The sequence below is a fragment of the Mustela nivalis genome (genome assembly GCF_964662115.1).
Source record: "Mustela nivalis genome assembly, chromosome: 9".
Classification (NCBI taxonomy): Eukaryota; Metazoa; Chordata; class Mammalia; order Carnivora; family Mustelidae; genus Mustela; species Mustela nivalis.
In genome coordinates, this window is record NC_139028.1 from 59,023,812 (window position 1) to 59,043,158 (window position 19,347).

The 19,347-nt window shown below is 35.8% G+C and overlaps 1 protein-coding gene across 2 annotated transcripts in view; it reads left to right on the forward strand.

The window, feature by feature from the left end:
* NARS2 (asparaginyl-tRNA synthetase 2, mitochondrial) overlaps positions 1-19,347 on the forward strand; it is a 128,150-nt gene that overhangs the window by 54,965 nt on the left and 53,838 nt on the right. For both annotated transcript variants that reach the window (XM_082749566.1, XM_082749567.1), the window contains exon 6: positions 6,009-6,103. In XM_082749566.1, the coding sequence (XP_082605692.1) occupies positions 6,009-6,103 (95 nt within the window). The remainder of the gene's footprint in view (positions 1-6,008; positions 6,104-19,347) is intronic.

Below are 19,347 nucleotides of genomic sequence, written 5' to 3' on the forward strand. Positions count from 1 at the left end.
ACTTTGTAACAAATTGCTTGAAACTTAGCAACATCAAACAGCACCCATTATTACTCCGTTCTGTGTATACATCAGTCCAGGATGGTGTAGTTGGGTTGTCCGCTCAGGGTCTCAGAAGGCTGAAGGCAATGTGTGCGCCAGTTGTATTCTCTGGAGTTTGACTTTCTCAAACTCATTTCTGCTATCAGCCAAATTTAGTTCCTTGCAGTTCTAGGATTAAAGTTACCATCTTGTTGTTGACTGTTGGCTAGTTTGTTCTCAGCTCCTAGGGACTGTCCACTAAGCACCTTTTCTGCATGTGGCCTTCTCCATCTTCGAGTCAAGGACAGCTTGTTGAATCCTTCTCCTGCTTCAAATCTCTGACTTCCTCTCCTGCAACCAGCTATAGAAAACATTTCTGCTTTTAAAGGGCTCATGTGGTTAGGTTGGAAATACCCAGAAAGTCTCCAAATCTTGAGGCCATCTGATTTGGAACTTTCTTTTTTCTTTCCTTTTCTTTTTTTTTTTTTTTGGAGGGGGTCTTTTAATAAACTGTAAGGCAGGACAAATATCTCATTTTTTTTTTCATTTTTTGCTCATTTCTTAATTTTTGTCATCATGGCAAGTATGTTCTTTAATAACCGTCACCTATTTCACCTATTCCCCCCACCCGTCTCCCCTCTAGTAGCCATGAGTTTGTTCTCTATAGTTTCTTGATTTGCCTTTCTCTTTTTTTTTTTTCCTTTTCTTGTTTGTTTTGTTTTTTGAATTCTGTTTGTGAGGGAGATCATATGGTATTTGTCTTTCTCTGGTTGACTTATTTCACTTAGCAATATACTCTGTAGCTCTTTTCATGTTGTTGCAAATAGCGAGATTTCATTTTTTTTTAGGGCTGAATAATATTCTCATATACAAGCTGAATAATATTCTCATATACATAGTTATATGTGTATCTCATCCACGTTTTCTTTATCCATTAATTTATCGATGAACACTTCGGCTGCTTCCATAGTTTAGCTATTGTAAATAATGCTGCAGTAATGATAGGGATGCATGTATCCCTTTGAATTAGTCTTTTTATGTGTTTTGGGGGTAAATAGCTAGTAGCCCAAGTACTGCATCATAGAGTAGTTCTATTTTTAATTTTTTGAAGAACCTCCATACTGTTTTCCACAGTGGCTATTCCAGTTCACATTCCCAAGAGAGAGTTTCCTTTTTCTCCACATCTTCAACAGCACCTGTTGTTTCTTGTGTTTTTGATTTTAGCCATTCTGACAGGTGTGAGGTGATATCTCATTGTACTTTTGATTTGCATTTCCTTGATGATGAGTGATGTTGAGCATCTCTTCATGTGTCTGTTGGACATCTGAATGTCTTCTTTGGAGAAATGTCTGTTTGTATCTTCTGCCCATTTTTTAATCAGCTTATTCATTTTTGGGGTTAATATAAGTCCTTTATATACTTTGGATACTAACCCTTTTTTGGCTACATCATTTGCAGATACCTTCTCCCATTCAGTAGGTTGCCTTTTAGTTTTGTGTTTCCTTCATTGTTCAGAACCTTTTTATTTTGATATAGTCCCAATTTTATTTTAGTTTATAGGTTTTTTTTTAAGATTTTATTTGTTTATTTGTCAGAGAGAGAGCGAGCGAGAGCGAGCACAGGCAGACAGAGTGGAAGGCAGAGTCAGAGGGAGAAGCAGGCTCCCTGCGGAGCAAGGAGCCTGATGTGGGGCTCGATCCCAGGACGCTGGGATCATGACCTGAGCCGAAGGCAGCTGCTTAACCAACTGAGCCACCCAGGCGTCCCTATAGTTTATTTTTTATAGTTTATTTTTGCTTATTTTCTTTGCCTTAGGAAACATATGTAGAAAAATGTTACTACGGCTGATATCAGAAAGAGTACTGCCAGTGCTCACTGATTTGGAACTTTAGTTGCAAAATCCTTCATGGCTGTTCCTGGCTTAGTGGTCAATTAACTAAATCAGGGGCTGAGACTCTTGGGCACGTCTTAGATACCTGTCTACCATACACTGAATCTGTACCTACACTTGACCTTAAATAACTTTGTAATCTTTGTCAAGCTGGTATATATAATGAGTTCTTCTTAAAGTGCCTTATTTTCATTTGCATTTCTTTTGTTTGTAGTGAATTTGAGTGTTTTCTCATATATCTTAGCCATTCAAATTTTCCTTTTTTGTAAAAAATCTCTTTTCATATCCCTTGTCCAGTTGCGGAGCAGCTTTTTTTCTTTCTTGTTTTCTTGTCGACAGGTCCTTATAGGTCCTGTCCATTAATCACTTGTCAATTTTAGGTGCTGAAAATATATTATTCTTTTTTTTTGAAGACTTTATTTTTTAATAATCTCTCCACCCAATATTGGGTTCAACTCTAAACCCCAAGAAAAAGATTTGCATTATCTCATGACTGAGCCATCCAGGCACAATGAAAATATTTTCTTTTTAACCTGTCATTCTTCTGACTATGCCTGTATCTTCCTTTGTTAAATAGAGATCCTTAATTTTAATGTCAGATTTGTCCATTTTTCATAAATTTGTCATAAATTTGTCATTTATTACTTTCAGTGTGGGAACCTAGTTAAAGAAATCCTATGTACTGGCAAGGTCACAAAATTGGATGCATAATTGGTATTTTTTTTTTTTTTTAAGATTTTATTCATTCATTTGACAGAGAGAAAAAGAGAGATCACAAGTAGGCAGAGAGGCAGGCAGAGAGAGGGGGGAAGCAGGCTCATAGCTGAGCAGAGAGCCCGATGTGGGGCTCGATCCCAGAACCCGGAGATCATGACCTGAGCCAAAGGCAGAGGCTTAACCCACTGAGCCACCCAGGCGCCCCTTTAATTGGTATTTTTTTATTCTTTCTTCATTACTGAGAAGTATTTAAGATTACAGACCTTAAATTTGCAATCCTATATTAGTTTTTATTTTTTTTAAGATTTTATTTATTTGACAGAGATCACAAGTAGGCAGAGAGGCAGAGAGAGAGGAGGAAGCAGGCCCCCCACCAAGCAGAGAGCCTGATGTGGGACTCTATCCCAGCACCCTGAGATCATGACCTGAGCTGAGGGCATAGGTCCTGAGATCATAACCCACTGAGCCACCCAGGCACCCCCTTATGTTAGTTTTTGATCCTGTCAAATCCAATAGTTACTTGTTTATATATACTTTTTTAAAAATTAAGGTGAAATTCATATAAAATTAATTATTTTAAAGGGTTCATTTTGTGGCATATAGTACATTTATCATGTTATACAACTACCACCTGTATCAAGTTCTAAAACATTTTCGTCATCCCAAAAACAAACCTCAAAACCTCATGCCCCATCCCCATATCTTCTATTCCTTCCAGACCCATGGCTCTCACCTAGTCAACCTCTATAGATTGATTTACCTCTTTCAGACATTTCGTATAAATGGGATCATACAGTATGTGGCCTTTTATGTGTTACTTTTACTCAGCATAACATGTCCAAGATTTAGCCTTACTTTAATGTGTATATAAGTACTTCATTCCATTTTATGGCTGAATATTATTCTATTGTTTATATATATTACATTTTGTTTATTTATCTGTTAATGGACATTTGAATTGTTTTCATCTTGGCTGTTGTGAATAGTGCTCTTAATGAACATGAACATATATATATGTATCTGAGTACCCAGCTTTAATTCTTTGAAGTATATACCTAGGAATAGAATTGGTAGGTTATATAGTAATCTTTATCTTTTTTAAGGAAACATGAAACTGTTTTTCTAAGCCCCTGCACCACCTAACATTTTTAGTTTCATTCCATTGCAGTCAAAGAAAAGAACTTGTATGATTTTAATCTTTTTTAATTTATTGAGTCTTGTTTTATGTCCTAGCATATAGTCTGTCCTGAACAATATTGCATGTGTTCTTGAGACAATATGCAGTCTGCTGTTAGTGGTGAAGTCTCAAATTTTTAAATTTCCTCTCTCAATTCAGCATTTGGTTCTTAGAAACCTTTAACTGTTTTCCAGAGTCCCCACAGTTGATTCTGACAGTTTTTACTCATTATTTTCAGTTTTTCTGTGGAGGGACAGCCCTTCAGAGCAATCTGTCCCACCATGTTTATCTACACCACTCTCAGCAATTACTTTTTAAAATATTTCATAATGTCCCTTTAATATTCTGAAATAAAATGTATCGGTAGTATAACTTAATTTAGAAGTTTTAAAAATCAATGTAATGCATAAATTGTAATGTAAAGGAGAAATAAGAGGAAGTAATTTTTAAAACTGTAGTAGGAATTTCAGTATGTAAGTTTGTATGACATTGGATGGCATGATGAAGTAGTGATATGTTTATACCTATTTAAATAAGCTGGGTTTAAGAGATGTAAGAGGATCAGATTCTATTTTGTACAAATGCTAATAAATGAAAGACTAAAAGGTAATCATAAACACTAGACTTTTATATTCACAGGAAATGAGAGAAATCACTTTAGGAGAAGTCAAGATAGAACACAAATACAAATTATAGACTAAAGAGGTGAAGGAAAGGAGAAAATAGTAATATTCTTATAAATGTGCTGGGTCTTATTTGAAAAATAATTATTTATTAAGTAGTGAGGAACTACAGAGAACACACTTTTTTTATTTTGAAAATCCAGGCACAAGTCAGGGCAAATATTTTAGTCTTATGTACTTGAGTCCTTAGAAAAAATACGTTTTCAGTGAATATGGGAATCCAAGATAGATTTTTAAAAAGCAGTGATAGGACATTTAGGACCAGTGTCAAAGTAAGTTTGAAAAGTAAAAGCCAATTACAAAATAAATGAATGATTTCAATTGGTAATTTTTACACTAGATTTCTCATTCATACACATATATTCCTGTATCTGATAGGTAATATTTTTAGAACTAATGGAATTTAAAAAGATGTCTTCATTTCATGTGTTTCTGTAATTCAGTATTTGATACTAAGTCTCTTAAAGGAGTCTCACATTCTCTGTTGTGTATTTAAAATTGGCTTTATTCCTTTTTTTTTTAAGATTTTATTTATTTATTTGACAGAGATCACAAGTAGGCAGAGAGGCAGGCAGAGAGGAAGGGAAGCAGGCTCCCTGCTGAGCAGAGAGCCCATGTAGGGCTCGATCCCAGGACCTTGGGATCATGAGGGCTTATTTCATTTATTCTTCTCCTACCCCCTTAACCCATGTTGCATCACCACTTCTTCATATCAGGGAGATCATATGATAGTTGTCTTTCTCCGTTTGACTTATTTCACTAATGCTCACTGTATCTTTTAAAGATAGAGTTCTGGGCGCCTGGGTGGCTCAGTGGGTTGAACCACTGCCTTCGGCTCAGGTCATGATCTCAGCGTCCTGGGATCGAGTCCCGCATCGGGCTCTCTGCTCGGCAGGGAGCCTGCTTCCCTCTCTCTCTCTCTCTGCCTGCCTCTCCATCTACTTGTGATTTCTCTCTGTCAAATAAATAAATAAAATCTAAAAAAAAAAAATTTAAAGATAGAGTTCTGCTCTTCTGCATTGTGGAGGAAGTTAAATTAATATACGTAAAAGTTTATAATGTATTTATAAAAATCTGCATTAATAATACTATTATTAAAAATTTAATAACTTGACAACACGTGTTCTAGAGGCTCTTCCTTTGAGGAAATCAAATTTCAGTCATGGGTCAGAATTTTAAGAGATTATGTATTTCTTCAACTTAAAAAATTTTAATTCACAGTCTCTTTCCTTGTTTGTCTCTTAGTCAGAATCACTTTTTAAAGAGAACTGTATCTTGTGACAAAAATACTTTGTCCTTTGGTTTTATGTTTTGAAAATGTGGAGCAGATGTCCTTGACCTTAGCAATTTCTAAGTAGGCATTTAGCAGTGTACTGAGAACTGCCTTTATTTTTATGAAAATGATCTGTCCTCGCATATACTGAATTGCATTGTCATTTTAGTTGTGGCATGTATGGGAATGTGAAAGCAGAGCAAACTATCTCATAGCTTTTTTGTGGCTCATGTTTTTCATTTGCAGCCTTCAAGCAAAATTAAGGTGCCTGAGGAGAATTTCTTCAATGTTCCTGCTTTCTTAACTGTTTCGGGACAACTTCACCTAGAAGTGATGTCAGGGTACAGAATTTTCTTTTCTCGTTTGCTTTAATGGACTACTGATTGTGGTTGGATGGGAGTGAAATAATGCTTTCTTTCACCATGCCAAAACCTACAAACTGAAATAAGTGTTTACAATTAGTTCACTTGAATTCACCAAAGTACATTTAGACTTGACAAGAACCAGGTTTCTTCCTAAAATCACATTAGTCTAGACTTTTGATTTTAATGAGAAAAATGTAACATTGCAAAGATGAAGTTGTGATTTTTTTTTTTTTGCTAATCTTTTTCTTTTCTCATAAACCTCAAAATATGTAATCAAAATTTAAGTGTAATTAATCATGTTTATGAAAGTAAAGGCAGTTATGTGTAGTTCACATCTGAACCAGTTATCAGCTCCTTGCATTTAGAAACACATAGGTACCCGGAACAGATGGAAGAAAAAAATTTTTTTAAGTAATTAGCTTAAATAAGGAAAATTAACTCACAGAACCATCAGGAGTGACGTGTAACAAATTAGAAAGTCTTAGATGTCAGATCACGTGGCCTTGAAAATAACATACACTTAGATTCTTTTCTGATTTATCTTTGAAATAAGAAGTATTATTTGATAATTCCAATATCAAGATTATTAACAATATTTTCAGAATACTGTGCAAAAAACTTACTGCAATATCCCTGTGAGACTATAGGATTTGCAGAGCAGTGGGTGGAAAAGGTCATGTCAGGCATGTCATGGAAATTTCCTTATGCCTTTCAAAGCATAATTTTAAGAAATTAAAATCATGACTCATACAAGTATGAAGTGAACATGTATCAAATATTTTATTCAATTCATAAATTACTAAGGGAACAAGGAAAATAGGCTAGTTCAGAGAGCATTTGAAGAGCTGTGTATTCATATAGGCAATTTAATAAAGGAATTTTAGAATTAAATTGTGAGGTTAGTTACAAACTGGTTAATATCCTACAGACCAATAAATCTTAACCTTTGGAATTTTCTCTTCTACCTGACAAAAATTATTTGTAACTCTACTAGACAGAAATCTACAAGTTAACATCTAACTTTACTTAATCTGGGATATTTAATTCAGTAGTCAATAGAATAATGGAGCAAAGTACATTCTCATAAGTAATTAACCTTTGAACAAATCTGTGTCCCCAGTATTCCAACGAAAGGGCATACTAGGGGCACCTGGTGGCTCAGTGGGTTAAAGCCTCTGCCTTTGGCTGAGGTCATGATCTCAAGGTCCTGGGATCGAGCTCTCTGCTCAGTTTCCCCCACACCCTGCCTGCCTCTTTGCCTACTTGTGATCTCTGTTGGTAAGAGAAAGAAAGGGCACGCCATCTACCTTCTGGCCTTATATCCAAATTTTAGATAATCTTTCTTAAATTTTTGGTTTTCATGTTTTAATGTATAAATTTTTATTTTATTTATTTATTTGACAGAGAGATATCGAGAGGGCACAAGCAGGGAGAGCAGCAGAGGAAGAGGGAAAAACAGGCTCCCCACTGAGCAGGGAGCCCAAGGTGGGGCTCTCTCCCAGGAGCCTGGGATAGAGACCTGAATTGAAGGCAGATGCTTAACCAACTGAGCAACCCAGGCACCCCGCTGGCAATGTATAATGTTAGAAGCAAAGTACCTTCCCTTCAGAAGTGTCATAATATGTGAAAGGTGTAAGTTTACTAAGGGTTTGCCATTATAATACCACTAGTGGATTAAATATGTTCCTTCTTTTCTGGTAAAGTGCAATGAACCACAGAACACAGTATACAGTGAAACTTGACAGAAGATTAAATTGGCAGGATATGAGGTTCTGTATTTTTTTAATGTGTTTTAAAGTATTTCTAATCATGTCAGTCAAATGTGTCTAGTTGAATATGCATAGTTCCAGGTTTATTAGTATGCAGTACCTCATGTTTCCAATTAATGCCTGATTTGATCTCCAGTAAGAAATTGTTAGTCTTCCCTCAGCCTTTTCTTTAATTGTATTTAACAGACTTTCAAAATAGAGTAAATGTAGTTAAATTTAGAAGTTTAACATTTTCCAAAAGGATATCTATGTTGGTTTTGTGGTTTTATGACTCCATTTTAAAGTTCAATTTGGTATTGCTTTTAATAAACTTTCTATTTCTGAGTAATTTTTAAATATATAAAAGTTGCAAAGACAGTGCAGACTTTTAATGTACACCTCTTGCCCAGTTTCCCCCACTGTAAATATTGTATATTGCCATGGTACATTTTGTCAAAACTAAGAACCCATTGTTAGTTTATTACTGCTAACTACATTTCAGACTTCATTAGGATTTCACGTTTTCCACCAGGGCTTGCTTTCTTCTTCCAGAATCCTGTCTAATGTCCCACATTACTCTTGGTTGTCTTGTTTCCTCCAGTCTCTTCTAGTCTGTAACAATTTCTCAGTCTTTCCTTGTTTTTCATGACTTGTAGAATATATCCCAATCTGGATTTGTCTGTTGTTTTTCTCGTGTTTCAACTGGAGTCAGATGGGTTTTTGAAAAGAATACCGAGAAGTAAAGTGCTCTTACCATCATCAGGGTTATGGGATATCCATATGGTGACATTAATCTTTATTACTTGGATTAGATAGTGTTTGCTGATTTTCTCCACTGAAAATGTACTGTTTTTCTCTTTCTTTGTCCTTTGGAAGTAAGTCACTAGGTCTACCCCACCCTTATTGGAGGTGGGAATGAGGGGTTAGGAAGCACAGGATGGAATTAAGCATCATGTCCTGGAGGGGAGAGTATTTGGAATTCTTCTATTTGGAAGATTTGTTGTCTCTTCACCCTTATTTATTTTTGTAATCATTTATATCAGGATGGACTCATATTTATTTTATATGTTGGGTTATACTCTAATTCTATGTTATATATTTTGTTGCTCCAACTGATTTAGTTTTAGCTATTGGGAACTCATTCAGATTGACTCTTGTAGTACCCTTTTGACCTGCCCTTATCCTTTTGTTTTTTTAGTACTTCCTTATTTATTTATTTATTTACTTGTTTTATGTACTTATTTTTTATGATCAGTGAACCTACACTGACACGTGTTAATACTCAAAGTCCAGAGTTTATATTAGGGTTCACTTTTGGTGATGTACGTTCTGTGGTTTTGGACGAATGAGTAATAATGACACACATCCATCATTATAGTATCACATAGAATAGTTTCACTGCCCTAAAAATCCTCTGTGCTCCTCCTATTCATCACTCCTCCCTCTTAACCCCTAGCAAACACTGACTGATATGTTTCCTCTCTCTAGAGTTTTGCCTTTTTCAGAAGGTCATATAGTTGGAATCATATAGTATGTAGCCTTTTCAGATAGGCTTCTTTCACTTAGTAAGATGCGTTTAAGGTTCTGCCACATCTTTTCATGGCTTGGTAACTCATTTCTGAACAATATTCCATTATTTGGATGTACCACAGTTTATCCATTCACCTTCTGAGGAACACCTTGGTTGCTTCCAAGTTTTGGCAGTTATCCTAGCCTTATTTTTTATTTTCCCTACCCTGGCCCTTGAAGCAGCCATTTCTTCAAAGAGACTCAGTTCCTTATATTGGAAAGTGTTACTTAGAAACCAAGATTCAGTCATTGGATACCTTCCTACTGGCAGTGGATTATTGCTTCTAAACCCTCTGGGCAGATAGAACTTTCTTTTGTTTAAAAGAAAGCTAAGTATTTTTATTACAATCTTCCTATAAATATAATTTGTAAATGACATGTTTATTCTGAGAGAGTTGGAAATACACTAAATTGCAAAACCTATATTCAGAAATGTCATATAAATAAAATTTTCCATTTCTTGTCAGTTAGAGCCAGAATTGGAACAGGTAATATAGCCTAATGTATTTGAAAGAGTTTTTGATAATTATTGCTTTTCTTTGTTCATTGTGTTTTGCTTTGCTTTTTGCTTTTGGTGTTTTGTTAACAGGTGTTTTTTCCTTATTATGCATTTTTTTAGTAAACTATGAAGGCAAGGATATTTCAGGATAAAACATGCTTTTCTCTTAAACATTGCTATTGGAAATATTATTTGGAACAGACTTTTTAGAGAAATACCTTTTACAAAGAATTTCATTTCTAGGAATTTTTCTTAAGGGAGTGATCTTACAACTCTGTAAAAGTGTATAAACAGAAATGTTGAAAGCAACTTTGTTTATACTAGGGGGAAAGTACTACTAACAATCTAAATGTCCATTTAGGAAGATTGATTAACCTTCAGTATACCAAGAAAATAGACATCACCATTTACCATCCAGGGGTAATGGACCTTATTTATAATAAATATTTTTATTCCATCTTATGAAAAATTTGCAGAAATAAAAATAAGGGGTTAGTGAAAATAAACTTCATTAGAATTTTAATGAGAATATAAACGTAGCAAATTTTTAAAAACTGCTTTATTGAGAGATTTCTTATTTATTTACTATAAAAAGCACCTAAAGTATACAGTTCAATGGGTTTTAGTATATTTTCACAGTTCAGATATCACCATAATCTAAGAATTTTTTTATCAGAGGTGCCTGGGTGGCTCAGTTGGTAAGCATCTGCCTTCTGCTCAGGTCATGATTCCAGGGTCCTGGGATGGAGCCCTAGCTCCCCACTCAGCAGGAAGTCTGCTGCTCCCTCTGTCTCTCCCCCTGGCTTGTTCTCTCTTTCTCTCTCAAAAAATAAATAAAACTTTTTTTTTTTTAAGGATATTTTTGTCACCCAAAAAGAAACTTTTTCTCATTAGCAGTCACTGCCCATCCTCTCTCCCATTCTAGGCAACCACTTATCTATTTTATGTCTCTGTGAATTTGCCCATTCTGGGTATTTCATATAAATGGGATATGTAGTGTATCATTTTTTTGTTCTACTTTGCATAATATTTTCAGTATCTGTCCATGTTCTAGCATGTGTATTTCATTTGATTTTATTACCAAATAACATTATATGTGTGAGTGTAACACATTTGTTTATCCATTCAGCAGGTAATAATAGACATATAAGTTGTTTCTGTTTTTTGGCTATTATTACTAATGTTACTATGAATATTTGAGTACAAGTATTTGTGTAAACATGTTTGCATTTCTCTTGGGTAGGTTTTTAGGAATGGAACCTTTGGGTCTCATGGTAATTTTAACTCTGAGGATTTGCAGGCTATTTTGCACAGTGCCTATGCTGTTTTACAGCATTCCCACCAACAATGTATAAAAGCTCCAATTTCTCAGACAATTATCATATGATCTCTCTGATATGAGGAATTTGAGAGGCAGGGTGGAGGATTGTGTGGGGTAGGGAAGGAAAATGAAACAAGATGGGATTGGGAGGGAGACAAACCATAAGAGACTCTTTATCTCATGAAACAAATTTAGGGTTGCTGGAGGGTGGTCAGGAGAGATGGGTGCTTGGGTTATGGACATTGGGAGAGTATGTGCTATGGTGAGTGCTGTGAAATGTCTAGGCCTGATGATTCACAGACCTGTATCCCTGGGGCAAATAATACATTATATGTTAATAAAAATAATTTTTAAAAATTCCAATTTCTCCACATTGTTGTCAACACTTATGTCTTTTTTGTTGTGCCATTTTAGTGAGTGTAAAGTAGCATCTCATTATGGTTTTGATCTGCATTTCCCTAATGACTACTGATGAACATCTTTTGGTGTACCTGTTGGCCATTTGGATATCTTCTTTGGAGCTATGTCTGGTTAAATATTTGTGTCATTTTTTGTTAAGTTTAGTTGTCATTTATCATTTAGTTCTAAGAGTTTTTTTTTTATATACTCTGGATACAAGTCCCTTATCAGATACAAGATTTACAATTTGTTTTTCCTATTCTATAGTTTGTTTTTTCATTTTCTTGATGATGGTGGTAAAGCCCAATTTTTATCCTCAATTTTCTGGGTTTTGAAAGTACTCCCTACAGACACAGCCCTTTGAGTGTAGCTAACTGTTTATCAATTGCCATGGCATGAACCAGGAATATGTCTATACTTAATACAGATTCTGGACTTCGAATACTTCTTTAGTAGTTTCAAGCTTATTATTACTTCTAGTTCTTGCACTCACATCATCAAAAAGTAATACTTTTGAGAATGTGACAGTTCATAATTTTGAAGAGAGGGTGGCCATCCTTTTTGATTCATAATTGCAAAACATTTTTATTTTTAAATGTGTAAAAACCAATGATCAAATAACTTTATTTTTTCATTTCTACATGATACATTTTCTTCCAGATGCTTTTGTATACATACTTGCTTTCAGCCTTTGTTCATCTGTTAATCATGTCAAGTAAATTTTTGGTACACAAATGTAGATGAAGAAAGAATATTGTAACATATCCTTCCAAAATAATGGTATGATCCCATTTCCTGTTGCATATTATTGCATGATGAAGTCCTAACTGTAGAGTAACTAATTGGTTAGAAATATCATATTTCCTTTTGGCCCTTAGAAATGTATTATTATCAGTTCTTGGGTTTGAGAAAATTCATTTAAGATATCGTTATCTGTAGGCTCATAGTCTGAGAGTTCACTTACACCAATTTTACCATTATTATTGGAGACTAGATTGTTACAATCTGTCTCTTTGCATTCGTTTCCTGGCTTGTCTAATATTTATGAAGCATCTTTATCATTTTTCTTCTCTTTGTCATTGTGAGTAAAAAATAAAAGATCCTCAATTCTCAACTGTATTCTCTGAAAACTACAAAAAGACCACAACATTCATGTCTCCAGGCTTTTCTTAGACCTGTGTGAAAGATGACACAATACTTCGTGCACTGCAGTAAGACAATGTAAGATGAAATAGTGATGATGTTTTCTCTCACTCTGCATCTTCCTCTTACCCACTAAGCATCCTAGGCACCCATCTTTTTCTATTTTCAATGTTTTACTCTTTTTTACTTAGGAGGAATTGGTGAGTAATAAAATAATTTCTGGGATAAAACAGAAAAATGTTTAAGTATATAGTAAAAATAAGATCACTAAATCCCATATATATCTTAGATTCATGAAAGGATTCAGTGAGTTTTATTCTATTCAAATAAAATGCTTCAGGGGCACCTGGGTGGCTCAGTGGGTTAAAGCCTCTTCCTTCAGCTCAGGTCATGATCTCAGGGTCCTGGGATTGAGCCCCAAGTCGGGCTCTCTGCTCGGCGGGGAGCCTGCTTCCTCCTCTCTCTCTGCCTGCCTCTCTGCCTACTTGTGATCTCTGTCAAATAAATAAATAAAATCTTAAAAAATAAGTAAATGCTACGAATTTCTCTCGGTAGTAGCTTTTAAATAACATCAATAGTAGCTTGAATTATGTCCCCCCAAAAAACAATTCCTGTGAATACGATCGTTTTTTTTTTTTTAAAGAAGGCCTTTGCAGATATAATTCCAATTAAAATACTGAATTAGGGTGGGCCTAAATTCAATGACATATTTATAAAAGAAAGAAGAAGGACATTTGGATTCCGAGATGTGGAGGAGACAGGTACAGAGAGAAGGAAGACCATGTGAAGAAGGAAGCAGAGGTAGGAATGATGCTGAGGAATGAATGCTAAGGATGCTGAGAGCCACCGGAAACTAGGCAGAGTTCTTCCCTAGAACCTTAGGAAGAGCATGGTGCTGCCAGCACCTTGATTTCAGACTTTTGGCCTTTCTACCAGTGAGAGAATTCAGTTCTGTGCTAAAAGCCACCCAGTTCGTGGTGATTTGTTATGGCCATCTTAGGAAATTAATACAACCTTTAAGAAAGTATAAATCATGAGATACTAATCTTAAGAAATAGTTAAAACTGCTCAACATCAGACTTAACCACAGAGAACAAACTGATGGTTACCAAGGGTAGACGAGTGAGGGGATGGGTTAAATAGGGATGGGGATTAAGGAGTGCACTTGCTGTGATGAGCAATGTATGGAAGTGTTGAATCAACATACTGTTGACCTGAAACTAATATAACTGTTAATTATACTGGAATTAATTTACTTTAATTCTTTGTTTTTCAAAAAACAATGATAAAAACTGTTCAACAAAGAAATTTAAATATTAAAACTGGGTACAGTGGACCCTAGCAATAAACTGAGGGTGAAATTATGAAATCGTCCAAACAGTGGATTACTCTATAACCATTAAAATTGATGACAGAGCTTTACAATATGTTACAAGAAAAACAGTGGTTATGAAAAAGGAAGTAGAATGTGTCTCAAGGTGTTACATTGTGTGTGTGTAGGCATGTGTATGTGTTTGTAGGAAAGAGTCTGGAAAAATATACACCAGTGTTCAACTAATAAGCAGTGGCTGTCTCTATTAATTTTTATTTTCTTCTTTAAACTTGTCTTTTTATTCAGATTCAAAAAGTAGCTATTCAAAAAGTCAGCTATTCCCGTGGCTGGGGGGAAGCGGACAATCCGCACGGGCTTCCAGTTCATTTTATTCCAGTTTGATTAATTGTTTGCTTTGTGTTTGGTATGAGCAATCTTAAACTCATTCCCCCGGGTCATCTCATCAGTGCAGATGCTGAACTCAGAAGCCGTGAAACATTCATACGCAGGATGTACTCATCCTTGTTAAGTGGCTGTGGTAACAATGTCAACATGTGAACCTGAGTTAGACTGAAGTATTCCTTATAACCGAGTGTGAAACTGTCTTTCCAACCAATATAACTTTCTCATTCTTCATCCACTTGATGTTATCTGAACTTCATTAATTTATAGTCATTTGATTTTCAAGATCTTTTTGGCTATGGCTATTTTATCTGTGCTGTGCATTTTCAGTCCACATCTCTGTGTTTCTAATGCCCCTCCCTGTAGCATTAGACTGCTTTTCCATATCTCATTCCTCCAGGGCTCAACTGAAAGAGGGCTTTCTCCTTAACTTCTTCCCTGTTTTTCTCAATAGAAATTGTTTTTCTCTTTTTCTCCTCTCTTATAGTACTCACCTATCTCATGTCCTAAAGAAAAAAGTTCCTTCTATTTTTAATATTTAGCCAGTTCGCAGTTATTCTCATATCTATCTCATAGGTTATAAACATCCTAAATATCTGTGCCTACTAAAAATAGTAGATATTCAGTAAGTATTGTTAAACTGAATTTGTGAAGCACAAATTCTCATTCTTCTAATCTTTTCTGTATAATTTCTACTATAGAATTGAGCCCACAACAGAGTTAAATATGTTAATCACTTTTTTTGCTCTATTTCATGGAAAAGATATCACCATGAAACTTTATTTCCTGAGTATATATGAATAATGATGGTTCTTTATGCTAGTCTCTTATAGTGGGAACTTAAAACAAAGAAATTTCTTCTTTTAGTGTATTATGTATGTTAAAAATGAGCTATTTTGATTGAAATATGAATTAGCAGACTCTTGGTATAAAAGACTTGAGAATTTCATTATCGCCTTACCCGTTTCCTCATGTGTACTATATAGCTAGGGAATGAGCATTTCAGGCAAATTAAGGACAAGTGGAGAGAGTTTAGTAGGAATATTTAGTTTGTTATCATATAATACAGAAATGTGAATATTTCGATTAACCAGGTTGGGTGTTGGGAAGTGTGATCGCTGGAAATAGGTACAGAAGGTCATGATAGATTGAGGAGCAGTGGAGAAAATAGGGGTAGTAGGTGTTGATGGAAAAGTGGTGGACTTAAAGAATTGAAGGTCTTCATGAAGAATTGTGGGTGTGGAGGTAAAAGAGTTAAAACCTGTACAGAAAATCAAGTTAATGGTCAAAGAATGGTGTTGTGAAATTCTGTCTCCAATGTGGAATCCTTGCTCAGATCCCACCTGCGAAGTGTCCGTTGTCTTCTCCAGCAGCTGTTGTGTAAACACCTCACCATGCTCAAATGAAATTCATCATCATTCCCTCAATCTGTTATTTGCTTCTGAATTCCTTGTGTCAGGAAATGGCACTGCCATCTTTCCAGTTTGTCAAAGCAGCTATGTGAATACCATCCACAGGTTTCCTTTTTCCACACTCATTTCATCTTTTCAGTCATTTACATCTACTTTCCTTTGCTTCAGCTATCCTAAACTGTTTATATAAATTTCTGATAACATACAGGTGTTTCTTTGTGAATGGGGAATGTCCTTTCCCCATGTGTTTGTCTAGCTAATCCCTGCCCATGCATCTATACTCAGCTTAAGGGATCCATGGGTGACTCAGTTGGTTAAGCGTCTGCCTTTGACTCAGGTCATGATCTCAGGGTCCTGGGATCGAGTCCCACTTTGGGCTCCTTGCTCAGCTGGGAGCCTGTTTCTCTCTCTGTTGGCTGCTCCCCCCGCTTGTATGCATGCTTGCTCTCTCTCTCTCTCTCTGATGAGTGAGTAAATAAAATATTTAAGAAAATGAAAAATAAACTCAGCTTAAAAATGATCTCACCCAGAATCCCCAATTCCACCCCCACATCTTGCTTATTTAAATGCCCTTATTCTGTATGCCCATGTTCCTTTATTCTTTCTGTTTTATAACACTGGAATCACCTGGTCTTTTTTTTTTTTTTTTTTTCTATAGCTTAGACTTTGAGCTTTTAGATTTAGGGACTATTTAATTTTACAACTTTATTAATACAAAATAAAGACTTAAATACCTATTGGGAAGGATTTCTATCAATTCTGCTTATTAAAAAAATTGAAATTGAAATTATCTGTTTATATGCTTATCTTCCCATTAGACCACAAATTCCTCAAACTGTATCTTGTTCCCCTTTGTCCTCATACTTTCTTTTACTACCATTTGCCTGATTCAGAGCTCAAAAATCAATCTCAGCTTGATTGAACATTTGTTGAGAGTCAGCTGTGTGCCAAACACTAGGTTAGGTGCTGGAATATAAATATGAACAAGATAGATATGATCCCAGTACTATCATGACCCAATACTATCTAGTGAACAAGATAGGCATTAAATAAGAAATTCACAATGTGGTAGCTGTTACACAAAAGCTGTCCTGAGGCAAGAACAGTACACGCAAGGGAATTTCAACCTTGTGTAGGCTGAATTGAATTTAGAATTAACCTTATCAGTAGAGTGATTACATGAGAGTGCCTTTTAAAATGTCATTTGTATTTGATGACCACTGGCTGTTATATTTAGTTTCAATTTTGTTGTTTTTCTGTTCTTGGGACAATAGAAATGTAGTTACTATAACTTTTCCTCCATACTGTATAGTATTTTATGATGTACAATCTTTTCTTTACCCCAGTACATGTTATCTGTATTTAGTTATGGAATGTCCTTTGTTACTTTTATGTCATGTTTGATATATTATCCTTGAATGAATTATATTTAGCCAAATCATGAAAAACTGGCAAACTGTCTAGCTTTTCTGTCCTGTTCCTTTATCTACTTCCAAATACTTGGAGTCTTTTATTAAACTTTATAGGAAAAGGTTGTGATTTTGTGTCCTATCTGACTTTAGGGCAGCAGCCAGAACTGCTGTAGACATCATGGTCTAAAGAAATGGTTAAGAAATTGAATAGGTTTAACATAGGAAAGACAAAGGGGAGACATGCTTTGAAATTTTCTCAGATCTTTGTTGGGCTTTGGTGAGAGCCCTGGATGCAGAGGAGTAAATTATTTTTTAAAGAACAACTTTACTGAGATATAACTCACTTAACATAAAATTCACCCTTCAAATTGTACAATTCAGTAGTTTTTACTATATTCACAAAATTGTGCAGCTGTAATAAGGGCTCAGGGGTACAAGAGCCCCTAGGTCTGGGGGTCCCAAACAGACCAAGTTTGGCCACTTGCTCCTGGTAAAACCCAAAGGCAGAAAGGCAAGTGGTGGTGAAACAAGAAAGGAATTTATTTCAATGAGGCCAGCCCCTGGAAGGTGGTGGTCCCAAAGTGGTCTCCAAAGTGCTGTCTCCAAAGTGCTGAAAATACTTTCAGGTTTATAATAAAGAAGATGCAGACAAAAGTCCATGAGTGTGTGCAGGTGGGCAGTAAAGGTCAGGTCAGTCATTTCTTGGGCATCAGTCATGTGAGGCCTTGCTGATATCAGGGCAGTCGGTGCTCAAGGGGGTAGTTTCGGTTCTCATTACGGGATGCTTTGTCCACTGGTATTTTGCCCAAGTGAAAAGATAAGCTTCATCAGTTAGAAAATACCGTCTGAAGTCAAAATGATGACAATTTAAGGCACAGCTGGGTCCTGTGGATCCTTCACAACCATCACCACTATCTAATTTTATATTTTCAGGTCTCCAGAAAGAATTCCCTTACACATGGGTAATCACCTCCCATTCCCTTTCCCCACAGCATCTACAACAACAATTGAATCAGAAACAATGGGAGTGTGGCCCTGCAGACTGTGTAATGACAAACCTATCAAGTAGTGATGATGCTGAGGATCACTGCCCTAGAGAACGTCTCTCTTTTCCCTGTTTGATGGGGACATCTGGCCTCCAGCCATTCTGGGGGGAACTTGGAGAGGGCTGATAGTTCCATAGACAAAATCTATCAATGAATGTCCATTTCCTCCATCTCCAGCCTCACTGTGGTTCTGTGTGCACGTCACCTCCTTTCTGCTGCAGCATGTTTACTCTGTATTCTGCATAATTGCCTCCATGCTTTGATACATCAGTTATCACTCAGCCACTGTTTTCTGTCCTCCAAAGGGTCTCCTTCCTCTTTCTTCCTTTTAACTTCCCTTAAGATTATCTCAGAAAGAAGTGAATGTAAATATCTGTGCTCTTTTTTAAAAAGATCTGATTGTCTTTACTAAATGATTCATGAATTGGGCATTACCCCATCTAGCAAGTAAAGGCTGGGGGAGGGCCTTCTGTAAATATATGTGCTTATTTAATTCACTATTTGAACTTCATTTTTACTAGCTTGAGTGGTAATAGTTTGCTCTTTTAGGCTTTGCGTTATTTGCATGACAAATTAGTGTCTTTGTCTAATGCATTAACTCTACAATATCCGCATACCATCTTGCAAGTCTAAACATAGGGTTCTCTGTTTTTAGTCTTGCTTTCCTTTGTGATGGCAGTTACTAATTTCCCTTTTCTCAACTTCAAGTGTGCGAGAGAATAACCCCATTCTTGTATTATCTCACTCAGGTCTGGCTGAGCAGAGTATCTGAAGGATTGAATGCCTTTGAAATAAACAAGTTTGGTGTGAGTTTAAAGAAAAAATTACCAGCCAGTCCTTTGAGGAATGATACAAATAGAACTCATTTTGCATAAAATGCAATGCCTGTTGGCATTGTCTAAAAGCAAATGCAGGTTACTATAGTGAGACACCAATTAATCCTTAGTAATTTGACCA